At 38.2% G+C, this 22,053-nt stretch overlaps 1 protein-coding gene across 3 annotated transcripts in view; it reads left to right on the top strand.

Annotated features, from left to right (window-relative positions):
- The first annotated feature begins 556 nt into the window (after positions 1-556).
- The window catches only part of ATIC (5-aminoimidazole-4-carboxamide ribonucleotide formyltransferase/IMP cyclohydrolase), a 30,881-nt gene continuing 9,384 nt past the window's right edge, over positions 557-22,053 (top strand). The window contains exons 1-12 of one of the 3 annotated variants that reach the window (XM_060016157.1): positions 557-652; positions 950-1,076; positions 2,234-2,310; positions 3,172-3,238; positions 6,839-6,927; positions 7,231-7,382; positions 7,715-7,871; positions 16,153-16,278; positions 17,119-17,226; positions 18,054-18,139; positions 19,148-19,237; positions 21,773-21,901. In XM_060016157.1, coding sequence (XP_059872140.1) covers positions 634-652; positions 950-1,076; positions 2,234-2,310; positions 3,172-3,238; positions 6,839-6,927; positions 7,231-7,382; positions 7,715-7,871; positions 16,153-16,278; positions 17,119-17,226; positions 18,054-18,139; positions 19,148-19,237; positions 21,773-21,901 — 1,227 coding nt within the window. In that variant the 5' untranslated portion in view covers positions 557-633. Of the gene's footprint in view, positions 653-734; positions 843-949; positions 1,077-2,136; positions 2,311-3,171; positions 3,239-6,838; positions 6,928-7,230; positions 7,383-7,714; positions 7,872-16,152; positions 16,279-17,118; positions 17,227-18,053; positions 18,140-19,147; positions 19,238-21,772; positions 21,902-22,053 lie in introns of those variants that run through there. The other 2 variants (XM_060016159.1, XM_060016158.1) reach the window with 2 other exon arrangements.

The raw sequence follows: 22,053 nt of genomic DNA, 5'->3' as shown, positions 1-22,053 counted from the left end.
TATTTACCGATTTGCCAGAAGACACCACCTTTCATAAGCAGATTTCAGGCTATTGTATAAGGTGGAATCTCAAATGAATGTCAATTTCACTTCATTTTGCCTCTGGGAACTGTGGAGTCACTTAATCTTTAGGCCTTCGTTTTACTTTTTTTAATATATTGAAACGGGAGGAAAGCAGATGATTGCCAAGATGCTTTCCAGCTTTGCTGCTCTAAGAACTTTTCCTTGTGTTTTTCTTGATTCCTCCGTCAGGGCTTCTGACGCTTTGATCAGCCTCCGGGACAGGCTGCCCTGGGCAACAGGAGTTAGCTCCTGAGGCTTGGGGCGACCACATTTTGAGGGCAGGGACAAATCACTCTCGGAGTGTGAGACTGTAGGCGGTGATCCCTTCCAGTTCTGGATTTAGGAAGCCAGCTGCACCGCACCCCACCCCGCATTCCCTTACAACCCTGAGGCTCCAATTTCGCGTCTGAAATTGAACAGGGGGCGGGTTGGGTCACGTGACGGATCAGGCGCCCACCGGGTCCGCCCCGCCTCCTTCCGGCGTAAATTCTGGCCGCACCGCCCCTCCTTCCGCACGTGGCGTCTCCGCTTTTGTGCCCCGCGCTCCCCGGGGCCTTGCCGCCTGCAGCCATGGCACCCGGCCAGCTCGGTGAGCCCCTTGGCGCCCTGGAGGTGCCGCGCCATCGGCATCCGTGCTCCGCGGCACCCTCACCCCGGCAATGGCGGCGGCCGGGCGGGAGCTGCGGGAGCCCGGCAGGGTGGGAGGCGGCGCTGCGGTCTGCTAGGCCCCGGCCCGCGGAAGTGCGGTTCGCTGGCGGCAGGCCCGGCCCCGGGTCAAGGTCTGGGTAGTGAGGGCCTTGAGATTCCCGACTGCCCACCCGCCCCCTCCCCGGCCTTGAGGAATGTAATGTGTACAGCGAGTGATGAGAAATGTTTTCTGTTTCAGCCTTATTGAGTGTCTCTGACAAAACCGGCCTTGTGGAATTTGCCAGGAACCTAGCTTCTGTGGGTTTGCGTCTGATCGCTTCTGGAGGGACTGCAAAAGCTCTCAGAGATGCTGGTCTGGCAGTCAGGTAAGGCACAACTTGCTTTCTAAGTTAAGTCCAATCAGAACCTAGTGTGATGACGTTGACCAGAATGTATTGTATTCCAAGCACTGAGTAAAATAACGTTATTTACTCCTCCTAGCCAGGCTGTGAGATTGGTAAACTACTTAACGACCTTTGTGGAAGAGGGAGATGAGGCCCAGAGAAATTTAGTAACTTCTGTTCATATTTACAGAGTAAGGAGTTGGGACCCCCAGAGTCCTCATTTCAGAGCCCTCCTCAGCCACAACAGATTAATTTAGGTGGAGTGTCTGTTGGGCAAGAAGGAAGTTGTGATTTGCAGGATGCATATGATCTGTTTTGACTGGCTCGTTAGTGAAACTGTTGACATCATTAAAATTCAACTCTGAAGATTCAGTCTCTCTTCCCTTAGCATTTCTGGTAACCATGTTCAACATGTTGATGTGTTTCCTTCCAGTGTTTTTATAAGCTTATTTTTTTAAATTTCATGGCTCATACAGAAGATAGATGGTCTTGCTTGTTGCTTTTTTCACATATTGTGGGTTTTTAAAAATTTGCTTGTAAATTCAGGCAGAGAGGGTTCAGGTCAGTTTGGTGTTATGGATTGATATTGAAATGCTGTCTTTTATGTGTCCCTTTGTCATGTTTTGTGATTATCTTTTTCCAGCTTTTTCTTTTCATGTATTGAGTAAAAACTTTTTAAATTTACATAGCTCAGTCCTTTGTTCAATGTTTTGAAAGCATTCCTCACATACTTAATTTTGGTACTTTTATTAAAGAGCTCAAACTTTTGATTCGGAATCTGTATTTGCATAGTGTTAACCAGTTATTCTAATACCAACACCACTTTACTAAACAATCTTTTATTGCCCCACTCATTTACTTTGCTGTCTTTATGCTTAAAGTTTAATCGTAAAAATAAATCCTTGCTTTCTCTTTAGTCTGTTTCTGAGATAAGAATATTAATACTTTGTTGTATATTACCAAATTACTTGTGAGTTGGATTTATTTCTTAATATTTCATTGGTATGGCTTATGATTCATTTTCTGAATTCTGAAAATCCAGGCTCTGAAAAAATGTTGGCAGATGCTTTGGAATGGTGTAAAATGTAAAATGACAACTCAGCAGAAGCACCAGCAATATTCTGTTTATCTGTTTTCAGAGATGTCTCTGAGGTAACTGGATTTCCTGAAATGTTAGGGGGGCGTGTGAAAACCTTGCATCCTGCAGTCCATGCTGGTAAGTGGTTTATACCTTCAGTATTTTTTTTTTTTTTTTTTTTTTGCAGTACACGGGCCTCTCACTGTTGTGGCCTCTCCCGTTGCGGAGCACACGCTCCGGACGCGCAGGCCCAGCGGCCATGGCTCACGGGCCCAGCCGCTCCACGGCATGTGGGATCTTCCCGGACTGGGGCACGAACCCACGTCCCCTGCATCGGCAGGTGGACTCTCAACCACTGTGCCACCAGGGAAGCCCCGATACTTTCAGTTTAAAACAATCAGTTACTTTGTAGAACAAGCAAAGGAATAAGGAAAAAGGCAGGTCATAGCTTAAAAAAAAATTATCTGTGAGGTTATGCTGGTTTTGTCACATGTGCTGCTAAAGTTCATAATACATTAGAACCTGTTTAAAATCTGGTTTGCTTTATTGCTTGATGGATCCCTCTGCTTGCTATTAGTCCTGGCCTGATAAATAAGTTAGAGTATGATATTTCCTGCTGGAGTTAATGAAAATACTTAGATTTTAGAGTGTGAAAAAACTTTTATGATGATTCCAAACTTAGAATAAAGCATCACAGTGTAACTGACTTTCAAAGGAATTCTTTCAAAATGCTTCAGTATTTATGGGAGTACATGGAGTGATGGAACTGACAACAGTTATATGAAAATTCCTTTTATGTTTTGTTGCTCAAGAGAAAGGGAATCAGGAACTGATGCAAACAGTTTTTTAAGTATACCCACTAATCTGAGATTTGTACTGTCTGGTATTCTTAATTAGGCAATGCTAGGGGCTTTAACTTGATTGATGGGATTGTGTTGGAAAGAAGTACCTTATTCTGACTTGTTTTTTGAACCTAATACTCTAACTTTGTTAAATTAGGCATCTTGGCTCGTAATATCCCAGAAGATAATGCTGACATGGCCAGACTTGATTTCAGTCTTATAAGGTAAAAATTCAAAGTTGAACTTTTAATACATTAGGGATCAAAGACAAAGAAGCCAAATCTGGTGTCTCTTTTTAAAGATCAAGGTTAGCATTAGGTTTAGTTTCCTGATCACTTACTATAAACATTTATTGAGGACATTTGTGACATTGTATGTGGGTAAATAAGCATTTTGATTTTGCCAAATTTATATTACTAAAATAAATAATTATGCTTAAACAACCTTTGCTTTTTTAGGAAGTTGTGATCTAAATTGTCATACATATAAGTAACTTAGTTATTTGCATAATGATATTCAGTCTTTCTTTTTAATACATATGTATAATGGCTTTATTCAGCTTAATTCATGTACCATACAATTCCCCAGTTTAAAGTAGATAATCCAGTAGTTTAGTGATTTAGTATATTTAGAGTTGTACAATTATTACCACAGTTAATGTCAGAATATATTCATCACCCCACCTCCCACCCTGACCCTCCCCCCCAAAACAACTCTACCCATTAACTTTCATTCTTCATTTCCTCCAACAACCTAGGCAACCACCAGTGTATTTTCTATTCTGGATTTACACGAACATTGCATATCAGTGTAATTGTATAATACATGGTCCTCTGTGACTAGCTTCTTAGCATGTTTTCGGTGTTCATCCATGTTACAGCATATATCAATCCACTTTTTTATTGCTGAAAAGTAATTTATCGTATGGATATGCTCCCATTTACCAGTTCATCCGTTGATGGACATTTGGATTGTTTGCACTTTTGGATGTTGTGAATAATGCAGCTATGGACATTCACGTACAAATTTTTGTGTGCACATATATTTTCATTTCTCTTGGGTATAGACCTGGGAATGGAATTTCTTGGTCATCTGGTAACTGTTTAAACTTTTGAGGAGCTGCCAGACTATTTTCCAAAGTGCTTCATCAGTGTACATTCCCACCGGCAGTGTACAGAAGTTCTCACTTCTACATACTCAGCAACATTTGTTATTGATTTTTTTTGATTCTAACCATCCTATGATGTGGTATCTCATTGTGATTATGATTTGCATGTCCTAATGAGGTTGAGCATCTTTTCACGAGCATAAGCCATTTGTATACCTTTGGAGAAATGTCTGTTCAGATGCCCATTTTAATTGAGTTACTTATTTTTTATTATTGAGTTGTAAGAATTCATTTTATCCCATTCTGTGGATTGTTTTCACTTTCTTAATGGTATCCTTTGACCATCATAAAAGTTTTAAATTTTGGTAATATCCAACTTACCTATACTTTTTCTTTTGTTGCCTGTGCCTTTGGTGTTATTTCTAAGAAACCATTTCATAATTCAAAATAATGAAGATTCATGCCTATGTTTTCTTTTAAGAGTTTTAGTTTCAGCTTTTATGCTTAGGTCTTTGATTCCTTTTAAGCTACTTTTTTTATATGTGGGTGTGAGGTAGCGGTCCAGCTTTATTTAGTATGTGGCTATCCAGTTGTCTCAGCATCAATTGTGGGAGAGACTATTCTTTCCCCATTGAATGATCTTGGTACACTTGATCTATACCTCCTTTATGCCAGCACCACGCCATTATCTTTGCGGTAAATTGTGAAAGTGATAAGTGTGAGTCTTTTAGCTTTGTTCTTCTTTTTCAAGATTGTTCTGGGTATTCAGGGTCCCTTGCATTTCCATATGAATTTTAGGGTCAGCTTGCCCATTTCTGCAAAAAGGGGCATTGGAATTTTTGTAGGAATTATCTTGAGTCTGTAGATCAATTTGGGGAATATTGCCATCCTAACAATATTAAGTCTTCCAGTCCATAAACATGGCATCTCTTTCTAAAGATTTATTTATTTATTTATTTATTTATTTATTTTATTTATTTATTTGTTTATTTTTATTTTTTTGCTGTACGTGGGCCTCTCACTGTTGTGGCCTCTCCCGCTGCGGAGCACAGGCTCTGGACGTGCAGGCTCAGCGGCCATGGCTCACAGGCCCAGCCACTCCGTGGCATGTGGGATCTTCCCGGACCGGGGCACGAACCCGCGTCCCCTGCATCGGCAGGCAGACTCTCAACCACTGCGCCACCAGGGAAGCCCCTAAAGATTTTTTAAAAATTTCTTTCAACATTGTTTTGTACTTTTTAAGATACAAGTCATATTCTTTTTTTAAATTTACTCATAAATTTGTTTGTTTGTTTTTGTTTTTGACGCTATTGTACGTAGAACTGTTTTCTTAATTTTACTTTTGGATTGTTCCTCGCTAGTGTGTATAAGTTCAATTGATTATATCCTACAACTCTGCTGAACTTATTTACTGATTAGTGCTAATGATTTTTCTGTGTGAATTCCTTAGGATTTTCTAGATACAAGATCATGTCACCTGCTAATAGAGATAGCATCACTTTTTTCCAATCTTGGTGCCTTTTATTTCATTTTCTTTGCTAATTGACCAGGCTAGAACCTCCAGTACAGGGTTGAGTAGAAATGGTGAGAGTGGACATCCTTGTCTTGTTCCAGATCTTAAGGTAGACCTTTCAGTCTTTCACCTTGAAGTATGATGTTAGCTGTGGGTTGTTGTTTTTAAATATCCTGTATCGTGTTGAGCAAGTTCTATTCTTAATTTTTGACTGTTTTCATCATGAATGAGTTCAGTTTTATCAGATGCTTTCTGTGCATCTATTGAGATAATCAGGTGGTTTTTGTCCTTTATTTTATTGACATAGCTATTACAATAATTGACTTTTAGATATTAAACCAACCTTACAGTCGTGGGATAAACCATACTTTGCTGTGGTGTGTACTTCTTTTTATATTTTACTGGATTCAATTTGGTAGTATGTTAAGGACTTTTTGGTCCGTATTCATAAGATACTGTTCTGGTTGTTTTTTTATGTGTGTGTGACATTTTGTCTGGTTTTAGTATCAGGCATTGGGAAGTGTTGCCCACCACCCCCCCTTCTGTTTTTCTTTTTTTGTTAGTTTTTACCAGTTGTGCTTATTTCACTGGGGAACCTGCCCACATATCTCCTCACATTGCAGCCCTAGGGGTGGATCTCTGTTTCACTGGTGGTGAATTTTAGATCAGGTCTGTCCTTTAAATTACTCTTTTGTCCTTTTACCATTATTGTGTATGACCTTTCTGAAGACAAAACAAATATTTCCCCTTTAGAATGACCTATCATTTTTCATCATTTTACACAATCCACTGGAAATAGAGTGTAAAATCCAATGTCGTAGATAATGGTGATCACATTCCAAATTGAGGATATTATCGGTAGCTTTGTATTTTATTTCAGTTAAAATTTTGTTTTTAAATTTTGATGGCTTGCTAGGACAGTGGGAAGCTAAGGTGACCCAAGCAGCAACATTGCAATATGATTTGGAGGGAATAATGTGTATTGAGAGCATTTGCTGACTACAGCCCCTTCTGTATACCTATGCTCTTGCAAATGTGGGAGGTCCTGATGTTTCAGAGTAACTTTAGAACTTTAAAACGTCAGGCTCACAGTTGATATTTTAGGTCTTAAGGGGTTTGGTCATGTTAACAGCTACTGACTGAGGTGTGTAAACCACGGAAGTTTGAGTTTTTAGTGACAGCTGAATTCCTCTTTGTTTTTAGAGTTGTCGTTTGTAATCTGTATCCCTTTGCAAAGACGGTGGCTTCTCCGGCTGTAACTGTTGAAGTGGCGGTTGAGCAAATTGATATTGGTAAGTCAGAAAAACCATATTTGAAGACTGCTGGAGGAGACACTTCTTTACACTGTAAACAAGATGACTCTTGGACGTTCCCTATTGAGGGCCTAGCAGATAGTCGCCCCCCCAGATTGTGTTCTGGGATGACCGATTCATCGATATTTTCTGAGCTCTTTCTCTGTTTAGAGATTCATCTGGCTTATTTTTCTCTTATTTTTAAGGCAAGAATTATAGTAGAAAGTACCTATGCGTACAGTGACTTGATTTGAAAGAGGTGAAACTGATAAGAAAATGCAAATCGTCTTTTGTTCTTCAAAGGGGGAGTAACCCTGCTGAGAGCGGCAGCCAAAAACCACACTCGAGTGACAGTAGTGTGTGAACCAGAGGACTACGCGGCTGTGTCCTCAGAGATGCAGGGCTCCGACAGCAAAGACACATCTTTGGAGACAAGACGCCAGTTAGCCTTGAAGGTGCGGACATGCTTTTATCTAGTTCAGTGCTTGCAAGACCAACAGTACTCAGTTCTCACCAGATTACATCACCCTCCAGGGTTCTGCTTGGAGCTGCTGTCCTTTTGCTGTAAATGCAAAGACCAACTATGAGAGAGGTAGTCTGTCAAAAGATTGAAAGAGAAATGGAAAGGGAATAATTCTTTGTGCTATTTATTATTATTTGGTGTCTTTCCTGCACAGGCATGTGTGCGGGCTGTGGGTTGTAGTTTGATATATACTACTTATAACCATTTTTACCTCACTTTCAGAAATACTGCAGCTATTTTCACAAATCTTAACTCTTATTCTAGGCTTTCACTCATACGGCACGATATGATGAAGCAATTTCAGATTACTTCAGGAAAGAGTATAGTAAAGGAATATCTCAGATGCCCTTGAGGTATGGAATGAACCCTCATCAAACTCCTGCCCAGTTATATACCCTGAAGCCCAAGCTCCCAATCACAGGTAAAAGCTGAGCGTTAACGTGGCACAGTTTGCCGTGTCTGGATGTGTGTGTCTTTCTCTCTATTGTATCAGGTGTGATTCACTTTTTAGAAGATAAAGTAAATTACATAGTACCTCTTATAGTTGCTTGAAGTTTGAGCTGTCAGTGGGACTTGTGAACAAAAAATATTGAGATAATCAAGGGTTCTGGAGAGAAGTCAAGTTGAAGATACAGATTCGAATGTCTGGTGTGTAGATGGTTTTGAAGATGTAGTACAGGATGGGGTGGCTGAATTTTGGAGAAGACGGTCAAGACCAAACCTTGACGTGGCAGTGGAGAACCATCAGAGAACCTATAGAGTTTCAACCAGTCGGAATGCTGCTGAGAGCAGTAGCTATTTGATTTGGGAATGTTACAAACACAGTTTCCTTGGAATGATGGATCTGGAAGCCCAGTTACAATGGGCCAAAATAGGAATGTGAGGTTAGGAAAGAAGAATGATAAAGATAATTCTTTGAACAGAGAAATTAGTCAGGGCTTAAGGATTTGTAGAGTTATAAGAGGGATTTTACAGTTTTTGGTTCTGTTTTGTTGTTAAGGTGGACCATTTAATGAGCAAGCACGTCCTACTCCCTGGTAGAAGGGAAGAGTGGGTCCAGTGGGCAGAGGAGAGACTTGTAGGTGTGAAGACTTCGGAGGGTTGAAGTTGGTGGGGGGCTGCCCTGGGTGAGAGCACGGACAGCTTCCTTCAGGCACTGAGAAGGCAAGCTCAGAGCGCACATTGGTAGATTGGTGCTGTTTACTCCCTGTTACCAGCGGAGAGAGGGGAGGAGAGAGAAGCGGTGCAGGAAGTTTAAGGAGCATTTAAAATACTCTTTTCTTTGCTCTTGACAGTCGGTAAATTCTATTACTACTTTGCCTCAGGTATATTTTGAATCTTTTCTAATGCTGCCCAAGCCCGTGTGCTCAGCCCTAGAGTTGTGTGTGTGTGTGTGTGTGTGTGTGTGTGTGTGTGTGTGTGTGAGAGAGAGTGATGTTGATGACTGGTTTTCTTGTGATTGGAAACGAGAAGAGTTCTGTTTTGTTTCAACTGTTTAATAAATTAAACAACTTTAAACATTTCTCTATAGCATTTTCTCTTGTGTCTAAAGAGTTGTGAGTGTCTTTGGAAATTTGATAATTTGAAGGGGTTATTCTAACTAACTGAAATGTTTCAGAAGCCAAGTTTTCTCCCACTTACCACAATTAGTCTAAAGTATAAAAAAAGGGAGATGGGGGAGTTTTATAAAAGATGTCTCGTTTAATTTTTGCATGTTGTATGTCTTATAGGATATTTTACTTTTGTTGTTTACTGTTTATTGCCTATTTTGTTTCTTCTATGCCTCTTGCATAAGCTCCATGAGAACAGTAATTTTTTTGGCCACACCGCACGGCATGTGGGATCTTGGTTCTCCAACCAGGGATTGAACCCATGCCCCTGCAGTGGAAGTGCAGAGGCTTAACCACTGGACCATCAGGGAGGTCCCCTAAAAGAGCAGTTTCAGATTTACAGAAACATTTCCCAGAAGTACAAAGAATTCTCATATGTCCACCTTCCCCCAGTTTCCCCTGTTAACAACTTTGCATTAGTGTGGTACGTTTGTTACAGTTAATCAATATTGGTTCATTATCATTAACTAAGATCGATAGTTTAGATTCAGAATATGTTGTACATTCTACAGGTGTGGGCAAATGTATAATGTATTCGCTGTGAAATTTTCCTACATAATAGTTTTACCACCCTAAAAACTCCTCCCCTTCCGCCCCCCTAACCCCTAGCAACCACTGTCTCTATACGTTTGCTGTGTTCCAGTATCATATAGTTGGAAACATACAGTATGTAGCCTTTTCAGACTGATTCTTTAACTTAGCAATATGCATTTAAGTTTCCTCCTGTGTCTTCTGGTAGCTTATTACCTCTTATTGCTGAATAATATTTCCTTGTGTGTGGCTGTACCGCAGTTTATCCATTCACCTTTTGAAGACATCAAGAATCTCAGGATGCTGTTTGGCAGTTTATGAATAAAGCTGTTATAAACACTTGTGTGCATGTTTTTGTATAGACACAAGTTTTCAACTCATTTGGGTAAATACCTAATATTTTCTATTGTATAATTCTGTTGTGCATTTTGTTTCCTTTCTAACTCCACCCGTAAGCTCCATGATGACAGTAACTTGGGTTTTTTTTGTTTTTTTTTTTTAAATTCAAAGAGCATTTTATTGTTTGGAAGAAGTATAGAGAAACAGATTAATGTTTGAATTTTTTTTAAATTTTTTTATACAGCAGGTTCTTATTAGTTATCCATTTTATACATATTAGTGTATATATGTCAATCCCAGTCTCCCATTTCATCCCCTGCAGCTCGCTTTTCCCTCTTGGTGTCCATACATTTGTTCTCTACATCTGTGTCTCTATTTCTGTCCTGAAAACCAGTTCATCTGTACCATTTTTCTAGGTTCCACATACATGCGTTAATATACGATATTTGTTTTTCTCTTTCTGACTTACTTCACTCTGTGTGACAGTCTCTAGATCGATCCAGGTCTCTACAGATGACCCAATTTCATTCCTTTTTATGGCTGAGTAATAATTGTATATATGTACCACATCTTCTTTATCCATTCATCTGGGCATTTAGGTTCCTTCCATGACCTGACTATTGTAAATAGTGCTGCAGTGAACATTGGGGTGCATGTGTCTTTTTGAATTGTGGTTTTCTTTAGGTATATGTCCAGTAGTGGGATTACTGGGTCATATGGTAATTCTATTTTCAGTTTTTTAAGGAAAGTCCATACTGTTCTCCATAGTGGCTGTATCAGTTTACATTCCCACCAACAGTACAAGAGGGTTCCCTTTTCTCCACACCCTCTCCAGCATTTGTTGTTCGTAGATTTTCTGATGATGCCCATTCTAACTGGTGTGAGGTGATACCTCATTGTAGTTTTGATTTGCATTTCTCTAATAATTAGTGATGTTGAGCAGCTTTTAATGTGCTTCTTGTCCATCTGTATGTCTTCTTTGGAGAAATGTCTATTTAGGTCTTCTGCCCATTTTTGGATAGGGTTTTTTGTTTTTTTATTATTGAGCTGCATGAGCTGTTTATATATTTTGGAGATTAATCCTTTGTCCGTTGATTCGTTTGCAAATATTTTCTCCCATTCTGAGGGTTGTCTTTTCGTCTTGTTTATGGTTTCCTTTGCTGTGCAAAAGCTTTGAAGTTTCATTAGGTCCCATTTGTTTATTTTTATTTCCATTACTCTAGGAGGTGGATCAAAAAAGGTCTTGCTGTGATTTATGTCAAAGAGTGTTCTTCCTATGTTTTCCTCTAAGAGTTTAATAGTGTCTGGTCTTACATTTAGGTCTCGAATCCATTTTGAGTTTATTTTTGTGTATGGTGTTAGGGAGTGTTCTAATTTCATTCTTTTACATGTAGCTGTCCAGTTTTCCCAGCAACACTTATTGAAGAGACTGTCTTTTCTCCATCATATATCCTTGCCTTCTTTGTCTTAGATTAGTTGACCATAGGTGCGTGGGTTTATGGCTGGGCTTTCTATCCTGTTCCATTGGTCTATATTTCTGTTTTTGTGCCAGTACCGTATTGTCTTGATTACTGTAGCTTTGTAGTATAGTCCAAAGTCAGGGAGTCTGATTCCTCCAGCTGTTTTTTTCCTTCAGGAATGCTTTGGCTATTTGGGGTTTTTTTGTGTCTCCATACAAATTTTAAGATTTGTTTGTTCTAGTTCTGTAAAAAATGCCAGTGGTAGTTTGGTAGGGATTGCACTGAATCTGTAGATTGCTTTGGGTAGTATAGTCATTTTCACAATATTGATTCTTCCAGTCCAAGAACATGGTATATCTCTCCATCTGTTGGTATCATCTTTAATTTCTCTTATCAGTGTCTTATAGTTTTCTGCATACAGGTCTTTTGTCTCCCTAGGTAGGTTTATTCCTAGGTATTTTATTCTTTTTGTTGCAGTGGTAAATGGGAGTGTTTCCTTAATTTCTCTTTCAGATTTTTCATCATTAGTGTGTAGGAATGCAAGAGATTTCTGTGCATTAATTGTGTATCCTGCCACTTTACCACATTCATTGATAAGCTCTAGTAGTTTTCTGGTGGCATCTTTAGGATTCTCTATACGTAGTTTTATGTTATCTGGAAACCGTGACAGTTTTACTACTTCTTTTCCAATTTGTGTGCCTTTTATTTCTTTTTCTTTTGTGATTGCCGTGGCTAGGACTTCCAAAACTATGTTGAATAATAGTGGCGAGAGTGGATATCCTTGTCTTGTTCCTGATCTTAGAGGAAATGCTTTCAGTTTTTCACCATTGAGAATGATGTCTGCTGTGGGTTTGTCATATATGGCTTTTATTATGTTGAGGTAGGTTCCCTCTATGCCCACTTTCTGGAGAGTTTTTATTATAAATGGGTGTTGAAATTTGTCAAAAGCTCTTTCTGCATCTGTTGAGATGAGCATATGGTTTTTATTCTTCAATTTGTTAATATGGTGTATCACATTGATTGATGTGCGTATATTGAAGAAATGCATCCCTGGGATAAATCCCACTTGATCATGGTGTAGGATCCTTTTAATGTGTTGTTGGATTCTGTTTGCTAGTATTTTGCTGAGGATTTTTGCATCTATATTCATCAATGTTATTTGGTCTGTAGTTTTCTTTTTCTGTAGTATATTTGTCTGGTTTTGGTATCAGGGTGATGATGGATGGTGGTGAGTTTGGGAGTGTCCCTTCTTCCACAATTTTTTGGAAGAGTTTGAGAAGGATGGGTGTTAGCTCTTCTCTAAATGTTTGATAGAATTCACCTGTGAAGCCATCTGGTCTTGGACTTTTGTTTGTTGGAAGAGTTTTAATCACAGTTTCAATTTCATTGCTTGTGATTGGTCTGTTCATATTTTCTATTTCTTCCTGGCTCAGTCTTGGAAGGTTATATCTTTCTAAGAATTTGTCCATTTCTTCCAGATTGTCCATTTTATTGGCATAGAGTTGCTTCTGGTAGTCTCTTAGGATGCTTTGTATTTCTGCAGTATGTCACTTCTTTTTCATTTCTAATTTTATTGATTTGCGTCCTCTCCCTCTTTTTCTTGATGAGTCTGGCTAATGGTTTATCAATTTTGTTTATCTTCTCAAAGAGCCAGCGTTTTTTGTTTTATGTCAAATTACCTTATTTATAGCATTCACTGGTATGTTTGTAGAATACAGATTTTTTAAAATGCAAAAAACCCCAAAAAGAACCAGCATTTAGTTTTATTGATCTTTGCTCTTGTTTTCTTTGTTTCTATTTCATTTATTTCTTCTCCGATCTTTATGATTTCTTTCCTTCTACTAACTTTGGGTTTTATTTGTTCTTCTTTCTCTAGTTCCTTTAGGTGTTAGGTACATTGTTTGAGATTTTTCTTGTTTCTTGAAGTAGGCTTGTATTGCTCTAAACTTCCCTCTTAGAAATGCTTTTGCTGCATCCCATAGGTTTTGGATCGTTCGTGTTTTCGTTGTAATTTGTCTCTAGGTATTCTTTGATTTCCTCTTTCATTTCTTCAGTGATCTCTTGGCTATTTAGTAATGTATTGTTTAGCCTCCATGTGTTTGTGTTTTTTACGTTTTTTCCCCCTGTAATTGATTTCTAATCTCATAGCATTATGGTCAGAAAAGATGCTTGATGTGTTTTCAATTTTCTTAAATTTACTGAGTCTTGATTTGTGACCCAAGATGTGATCTATCCTGGAGAATGTTCCGTGTGCACTTGAGAAAAAAGTGTATTCTGTTGTTTTTGGATGGAATGTGCTGTAAACATCAATTAAGTCCATCTTGTTTAATGTGTCATTAAAGCTTGCATTTCCTTATTTATTTTCATTTTGGATGATCTGTCCATTGGTGAAAGTGGGTGTTAAGGTCCCCTACTATTATTGTGTTACTGTCAGTTTCCCTTTTTATGGCTGTTAGCATTTGCCTTATGTATTGAGGTGCTCCTATGTTGGATGCATAAATATTTACAGTTGTTACATCTTCTTCTTGGATCGATCCCTTGATCATTCTGTAGTGTCCTTCTTTGTCTCTTGTAATAGTCTTTATTTTAAAGTCTATTTTGTCTGATATGAGAGTTGCTACTCCATCTTTCTTTTGATTTCCATTTGTGTGGAGTATCTTTTTCCATCCCCTCACTTTCAGTCTGTATGTGTCCCTAGGTCTGAAGTGGATCTCTTGTAGACAGCATATATGTGGGTCTTGTTTTTGTATCCATTCAGCGAGCCTGTGTCTTTTGGTTGGAGCATTTAATCCATTCACATTTAAGGTAATTATCGATATGTATGTTCCTATGACCTTTTTCTTAATTGTTTGAGTTTGTTTTTATAGGTCCTTTTCTGTTTCCTGCTTAGAGAAGTTCCTTTAGCACTTGTTGAAGAACTGGTTTGGTGGTGCTGAATTGTCTTAGCTTTTGCTTGTCTGTAAAGTTTTTGATTTCTCTGTCAAATCTGAATGAGATCTTTGCTGGGTAGAGTATTCTTGGTTGTAGGTTCTTCCCTTTCATCACTTTAAGTATATCATGCAACTGCCTTCTGGCTTGTAGAGTTTCTGCTGAGAAATCAGCTGTTAACCTTATGGGAGTTCCCTTGTATGTTATTTGTCTTTTTTCCCTGTTGCTTTCAATAATTTTTCTTTGTCTTTAATTTTTATCAATTTGATAACTGTGTGTCTCCGTGTGTTTCTCCTTGGGTTTATCCTGCCTGGGACTCTCTGCGCTTCCTGGACTTGGGTGGCTATTGCCTTTCCCATGTTAGGGAAGTTTTTGACTATAATCTCTTCAGGTAGTCTCTCGGGTCCTTTCTCTCTCTCTTCTCCTTCTGGAACCCCTATAATGCGAATTTTGTTGCGTTTAATGTTGTCCCAGAGGTCTCTTAGGCTGTCTTCATTTCTTTTCAATCTTCTTTCTTCATTCCGTGATAGTGAATTCCACCATTTGGTCTTTCAGGTCAGTATTCTGTTCCTCTGCCTCAGTTATTCTGCTATTGATTCCTTCTAATGTATTTTTCATTTCAGTTATTGTATTGTTCATCTTTGTTTGTTTGTTCTTTAATTCTTCTGGGTCTTTGTTAAGCATTTCTTGCGTCTTCTCGATCTTTGCCTCCATTCTTTTTCCAAGGTCCTGGATCATCTTCACGATCATTATTCTGAATTCTTTTTCTGGAAGGTTGCCTATCTCCACTTAATTTAGTTGTTTTTCTGGGGTTTGATGTTGTTCCTTCATCTGGTACAAGTCCTCTGACTTTTCATTTTGTTTGTCTTTCTGTGAATGTGTTTTTCGTTCCACCGGCTGCAGAAGTTTAGTTCCTCTTGCTTCTGCTGTCTGCCCTCTTGGATGAGTCTATCTAAGCAGGTTGTCGATGACAGTAATTTGGGAGGGACTGTTTTATTCACTGATAGTATCCCAAGTTCCTAGAACAGTGCTTAACATTGTAGTAGGCACTCAGTAGATGTTTGGCAAGGTTTTGCTTTTAAAAGTATGTGCTATCCAAAATAACACAAAGGAAGTGAAATTATAAAGTTGTTTTTAATTAGTGGCCCACTAGTTTTGTGCGTGCACTGAACTTCTTATAAATGTTTATTCACAAGATTTTGGCTTTTAAAAATCCTGCCACTGTTAAGAGAATAGGCAGTGAAAAAAGTTGTAGTCTCCTTTTGAACTGCATTTCAACTTTAGACTGAGTGTACCGAGTCTGGTATAAAAGAGGAGAAACCCAACACACGCTTTTCCCTCCATCTCTCCCACCCACTAAACTCTTGCTTTAGTTTGTAACATTATTTGTTAAACTGACAGGACTTACAATTGAAATTTTATACTATAAATTGTACAGTAAAGTTGCCACAGTTGTTTGATCTTATTTCTGTACTGAAGTGGATCCCTGATGATCACTAGTCTAGTCGTACTTTTTTCCTGTTCCTGAATTCTTTGTTGATTTATTTGTGGATTGGCTGGCTTTGGTCCACCAGTGGTGTGGGCACACGTATGTGTTCATGCACCTCTGTGGTGTGTGTGTGTTTGTTGAGATGGGCTCAGACTCGGGTGCTTTATTCAGTCTCAGCAAGTTCTTGTATGTTCATGTATATCTGTTTGCCTCTTCGTTATACTTTATTTGCAACATATTTGTGCAATCTTTATATATGTGTTTTTAAAATTTTTCTAGGAAATGTACACATATCTGATCTTATTGACCTGGCTTGTTAATGTGTATTTATATTTTTATATGTAGTTTTGAATGGAGCCCCTGGATTTATCAACTTGTGTGATGCTTTGAATGCCTGGCAGCTGGTGAAGGAACTCAAAGAAGCTTTAGGCATTCCAGCCGCTGCCTCTTTCAAACATGTCAGCCCGGCAGGTAAAGCACTGCCCTCTGGGATTCTCTGGAACTGTTCAAAGTACACTTTTTAAAAAATTTTTGGAAGTTTGACAAGACTCAAAAGCAAATATAGATACTCTGTGAAGTCCGAAACCACTTTTGTTAATAACAGTATCAGTGTAGTAACTGGATAAAATCTGATAACAATACCATGCGCACATGTCTTTTACATATATATAATATGTAACACTATTATGAGATAGGAAGGTCAGATAATAGTTGTATTTGTAGTGGAAACATGTTTTAGAAAATAAAAGTGATGTTGCTGAATGCAGTATGACTAAACCAAACATTTTTCCACATGGTTGAGAAGTTAACTGAGTGGAGACACAAGTTGTTCTTACGGCACTCTAACTTTTTATGGCCATTGTATGAGAGACCTTTGTTCTTCTGTGTTTAAGTCAGCTGTACAGCTTAGTTATTTGTGTCACCTACTGACAATTCAACACATAATTAGTTCTCAGATAGTTTTTGGATATGAAAACAATGGGAGTGGCAGAGAAATAAACGGTGTGTGATATCAAGCAGGACAGAGAGTCAGCAATGAATTAAAGTAGCTTCATACACGCCTAGTGTTGGCAGACTCAAGACAGTGGCTCTGTTTTCAGAGGCTGGAGAAGAGATTCCCCCCGCCTCACCCTCCCCTGCAGTTATATTTTTGGCATTTAATTATCTGGCCAAACAGGTTTTTGTTTAATTTGGCCCAAGCACTAGAAATTATGCTGTATAGACTAGATGATGTTTAGAAAAATGTCCTGATTTAGGAATTAATAAGTAGTCACTTGAGATTTTTGGCTTATTTATGGTTTTCTATACCAGGCGCTGCTGTTGGAGTTCCACTCAGTGAAGATGAAGCTAAAGTCTGCATGGTGTATGATATGTACGAAACGCTCACACCCATATCCACTGCATATGCAAGAGCAAGAGGTCAGAAGAATAATAGCGCTTTTTCTGTTGTTTTTTTTTGAGAGGAAAAGCAATATTTTATCTTAAAGTAGTAATATCCTTTGTTTCGTTATAGGATTTCAAATTACCTTAATCTGTTTTTCATTAATACTTCAGAATGACTATATGAGAGCCTTGGAATAAATTTGTTTATAAAAGTGTGTGTTAGTTTTAGTATTTAATGTAATAAAGGGAAGCACAATTGGAATTTGGTGCGTGAAGTTTCAGATGAGGCTATTGAATGTATTTGTATTGCTAAATTTAAGTTGTATGGTTATTTAAGTACACTGAACTTTGTTAAAGTTATATTTTATATAATTCACAAGTATCTAATGCATGAGCTTAATAACCTGTGAATATTATTGTAAAATTAATGGGAGATGATTGAGACACTTTCTCATGGTTTACTTTCTACCACAGGGGTTGGCAAAGAGTGGCTCATTGGCTAAATCCAGCCCACCACCTAGCTTTGTAAATATAGTCTGGTTGGAATAGGGCCACATAGTATTGTCGGTGGCTGATTGCTAACCACAGTCTTGGAGGTGGAACAGGGTCACGTGGCCGCAAAGCTTAAAAAATATTTACTTTCAGGCCCTTTACAGAAAAAGTTTGCTGAATGTTGCTCTAGGAGGTAAAATGAAAGAATATTTCTTATTGATTATTTCAGTTAAATGACTTATTAATCTATTGTTTAAATCTTAGTGAAGTTAGATTTTATATGATCACATTGGGGTTTGTTGAACATTACCTTTTTCTGTATAAGGATGGATAATCTGTTTTAAATACTGCGTTTTAATTTTTATTTACAGGGGCTGATAGGATGTCTTCCTTTGGTGATTTTGTTGCATTATCTGATATTTGTGATGTCCCTACTGCCAAAATTATCTCTAGAGAGGTTAGTGGACATTCTGCATCTTGTCCCATGCATAACTAAGTAGAGCTTAATTTGTTCATAGTGTTTATTGAAACCATAACCTGTAATATTGGTATTTGGCTATTGTGATCAAGTTTTATGTATTTAATTCTTTAAAATTTTCTAGTAGTCATTGTCTTAATGCCAGAGTTACTGTTTCTGAAGAATAGAGGATGCTATCTTGGATGGTGACGTAATAGTGAACCTGGCTGTAAACTTTCATTCGGTCTGTAATGAAAGAGACTGTATAGTGAGGGGAATTATAAACTACTCTAAAAAACTAACCCCCATCAATTGAGTACCAAACAGGCATTCCGGAAAGGTGGGGGTGGGGCTGGGGAGATAGAGAAGAAGATGAAGGAGATCAGATGCCTCGGAGGGAAACAAACAGTTAGCAGTTAAGGCTAACAGGGCCTGTGACTTGACAATATTTAGTTGCTTTAGGGATCCTTACCATCACCCCTGCCATCCCCAGCTGCCGTGGAGCTGGTGTGCTGCGTTACAGGTTACAGCACGAGGCTTTGGGGCGTGATCTATGACTTTCGTATCTTTATGATGTGTTAAATGTGATTTCCTCTGACCTCTTTTCTTGCTGTTGAGGAGCCTGCCTTGCCTCGGGTCATTTAGCCAGGTTTTGGCAGAGCCAGAATTAGAAGAACATGCTCTTTCTAGTACAAAACCTCCCTGTGAACAGAAGAGTAAAAAATCATTTTTCTTCCTAAGATATGTGTATTACAGCGAATCACTCATATATTCTTGGTTAAAATTGAAACAGACAACCAGAAGGACAGCCAATGAGATAAGATCAGCTGTAGAAAGTTGAATTCTAACATAGACTTACCTTTTCCAAGTATAGTATTTGTATTATCTGGTGGAGGCAGAAACCAGAAACTGCTACTGCATTATTTACAACAGATAATTATCTCTAGATTGTTTAAGAGGTGTTCTCTAATTTTTTAAAATAGAAATTAATATTTAATACACATATAGGTATCTGATGGTATTATTGCCCCGGGATATGAAGATGAAGCTTTGAAATTACTTTCTAAGAAGAAAAATGGGAACTACTGTGTTCTTCAGGTTAGTGCAATTCATGTTTGAAACAGTAATTTGCTCTTCTCTTTTCTCTCTTTTTCCCCATATTTAATCTTTCCTTTATACTGGCACCCTTCTGATTTATCCTTCTTTACTATGGTTTTTTTATCCTTAACCCTGCAAATTTTTTCTTCCTATTAATTTTTTGGGTTTAAGATTAAGATAGCTTTCCCGCTCTTACTTTTCATTTCTTTAAAAATAATATATTTAATGTGGTTTCCTATTCAAAAGGTATTGAAGGTTATTTGATGAAGTCTCCTCATCCTTCCCTTCTGCCGCTCTGTTACCTTTTTTAAAAGTAATAGTCTCAATTTCTTGCTCACCTTCCCTGAAATATGTAGTCTGTACATACTCAGCAAATATTTGCGTTTGCATTTCTTCTTTTTCTCCCCACTGACACAAATGCACACTGCTTCATCATCTTGGAAGTTTGTCCTGTATCTGTGTATCTTATCTAGCCAGTCACCAGTCTTTAGCTATTACACATACCCTGCAGTGAAATAAGCTAGAGGGAAAGTCCTGAGAATAAAATTAGGACTGGGTTGCAGACTGTCTGTATTGGTGACTTTGATAGATGCTGCTCATTTTAAGGTTGTACAACCAATTTTATGTCTTAATGGGAATGTGTAAGGGTGCCTGTTTCCTAACACCTTTGCTAGCATCAAGTTTTTAAACATTTTTATCTTAGCAGTTAGACAGATGAAGATGGCATCTCATTGCAGTTTTAGTTTCTCATTGTGTGTGGGTGAACATCTTTTCACATTTAAGTGTTTTTACTTCCCTTTTATGAACTGTCTGCCCGTGTTCTTTGCCTGTCTTTCTAATAGATTGTTGAGTTTTTTCCTTACTGATTTTTACAAGTTCTTATACATTAGGGAAATTAGCCCACAGTCTGATCATAAATGGATAAAGCAAAAAGTTATTTGAATTGAAAGTTAAAATTCATAATACTGTTTTTCAGAAGGTATTAATGTAAAAAAAAATTTGTGGAATCCAAATTCCATATATTGAAAGTTATTATTCTTCGTTTTAAGAAACCAATAATTACCTGGTTCACCATAGACTCCATGTAAGCTTTTCAAGGAAAGAAAACAAAAATACCACATTAAATGTAATACTTTTTAAAAAGCTACTTGACAGAAGTAGCTTTTTTAAAAGGTACTTAATCATTCAGTTAGCTGCCACTGTATTTTCACTCTTAACTGTTTTTTGTTGTTGTTGTCATTAAGAGTAGTAAGTACTTCTGGCTATTAGCAGTTACTTGTAGCATCATGAAGAATGTTTTCCAAATGCTGAGCCTGACCCTGTTCACGACCTCTTTAGCACCGGACAGTATCATGTTTCAGGGTGTCAAAAGAACACCAGGGCTTCCTCAATATTCTGTTTATTTGAGAGGTTTTTTTATGACATCAGTTAATAGGCGGGCACATCTCAGTTTTAGAAATTTTATAATATAAAGGGAAAAGGACCATTTTAGAATTCAGGAAAATGCAGTTTAAGCAGAATTAGTATGAGGTCTTGCTTATAAGTTACAGATATCAGTGCTTTCTAAATCAAAGATCATGCAAAGGTTAAATGAAGAAATACTGTCAAATTTGGAAAAATGTCTAGGGAGAGAGTGGTCTTATGCAGGTTATTCCCATGTCTTATTATCATTTCAGTTAAAAATTTGGGAGAGGAAGAAAGCAATGAATGACATATTCCTTTTCAAATAACAAAGACACAGACTACAAATGCTGTTCTCTCTCTTTTAACTTTTTTTTGTTTTGTTTTAGTTTTGGCTGTGTTGGGTCTTCCTTGCTGCATGCGTGCATTCTCTAGTTGCGGCGAGCGGGGGCTACTCTTTGTTGCCGTGCGTGGGCTTCTCATTGCGTTGGCTTTTCTTGTTGCAGAGCATGGCCTCTAGGCACGCGGGCTTCCATAGTTGTGGCTCGCGGGCTCTAGAGCGCAGACTTAGTAGTTGTGGCGCACGGGCTTCGTTGCTCCGCGGCATGTGGAAACTTCCCGGACTAGGGCTTGAACCCTTGTCCCCTGCATTGGCAGGCGGATTCTTAACCACTGCGCCACCAGGGAAGCCCACTCTTTTAACTTTTAATCTAAGTCTTAATTAAGTATTTGTAATAGATTCTTAGAAAAAAATTAGAGGTTAGTTTTTGTGCCACTGCCTATTTGTTAGCATATCTGTTTTAGTTTTTTTTTTTTTTTAAGAAAAAACCATATGTATAGTGCTTTCAGTTACTGAAACCAGAAATGCTCTGTTGGAACCATTGGTTCTAATGTTTGGTATAAGTTACAAAACCCTATAAGATTATAAAACCTATAAAAAATTTTGGAGCAAAATATTGGTGCCTGACCATTCTATTACACCCATCCTGAAATGATCTTGTACCTGCCTAAGTTAGAAAAAATGAATATAGCCTTGCTTATAATGAAATATCTTGAACATAAATTAAGTGAAAAATTTTGAGGGATGTAGACATATTTTTTACTCTTTTAACTCCTTAACTTTGTTTTATTTAGATGGACCAGTCTTACAGTCCAGATGAAAACGAAATTCGAACTCTCTTTGGTCTTCGTTTAAGCCAGAAGAGAAATAATAGTGTCATCGACAGGTCATTATTTAGCAACATTGTTACCAAGAATAAAGATGTAAGTCTGAAAATATCTGAACTGAATACTAGTAATTCAGTAGATCTGTTTTTTGTTTGTTTGTTTGTTTGTTTGCGGTACGTGGGTCTCTCACTGTGGCGGCCTCTCCCGTTGCGGAGCACAGGCTCTGGACATGCAGGCTCAGCCGCTCC

The sequence above is a fragment of the Delphinus delphis genome, chromosome 7 (assembly GCF_949987515.2).
Source record: "Delphinus delphis chromosome 7, mDelDel1.2, whole genome shotgun sequence".
Classification (NCBI taxonomy): domain Eukaryota; kingdom Metazoa; phylum Chordata; class Mammalia; order Artiodactyla; family Delphinidae; genus Delphinus; species Delphinus delphis.
The sequence above is the reverse complement of the archived record's forward strand: the minus strand, read 5'-3'. Positions and strand labels throughout refer to the sequence as shown.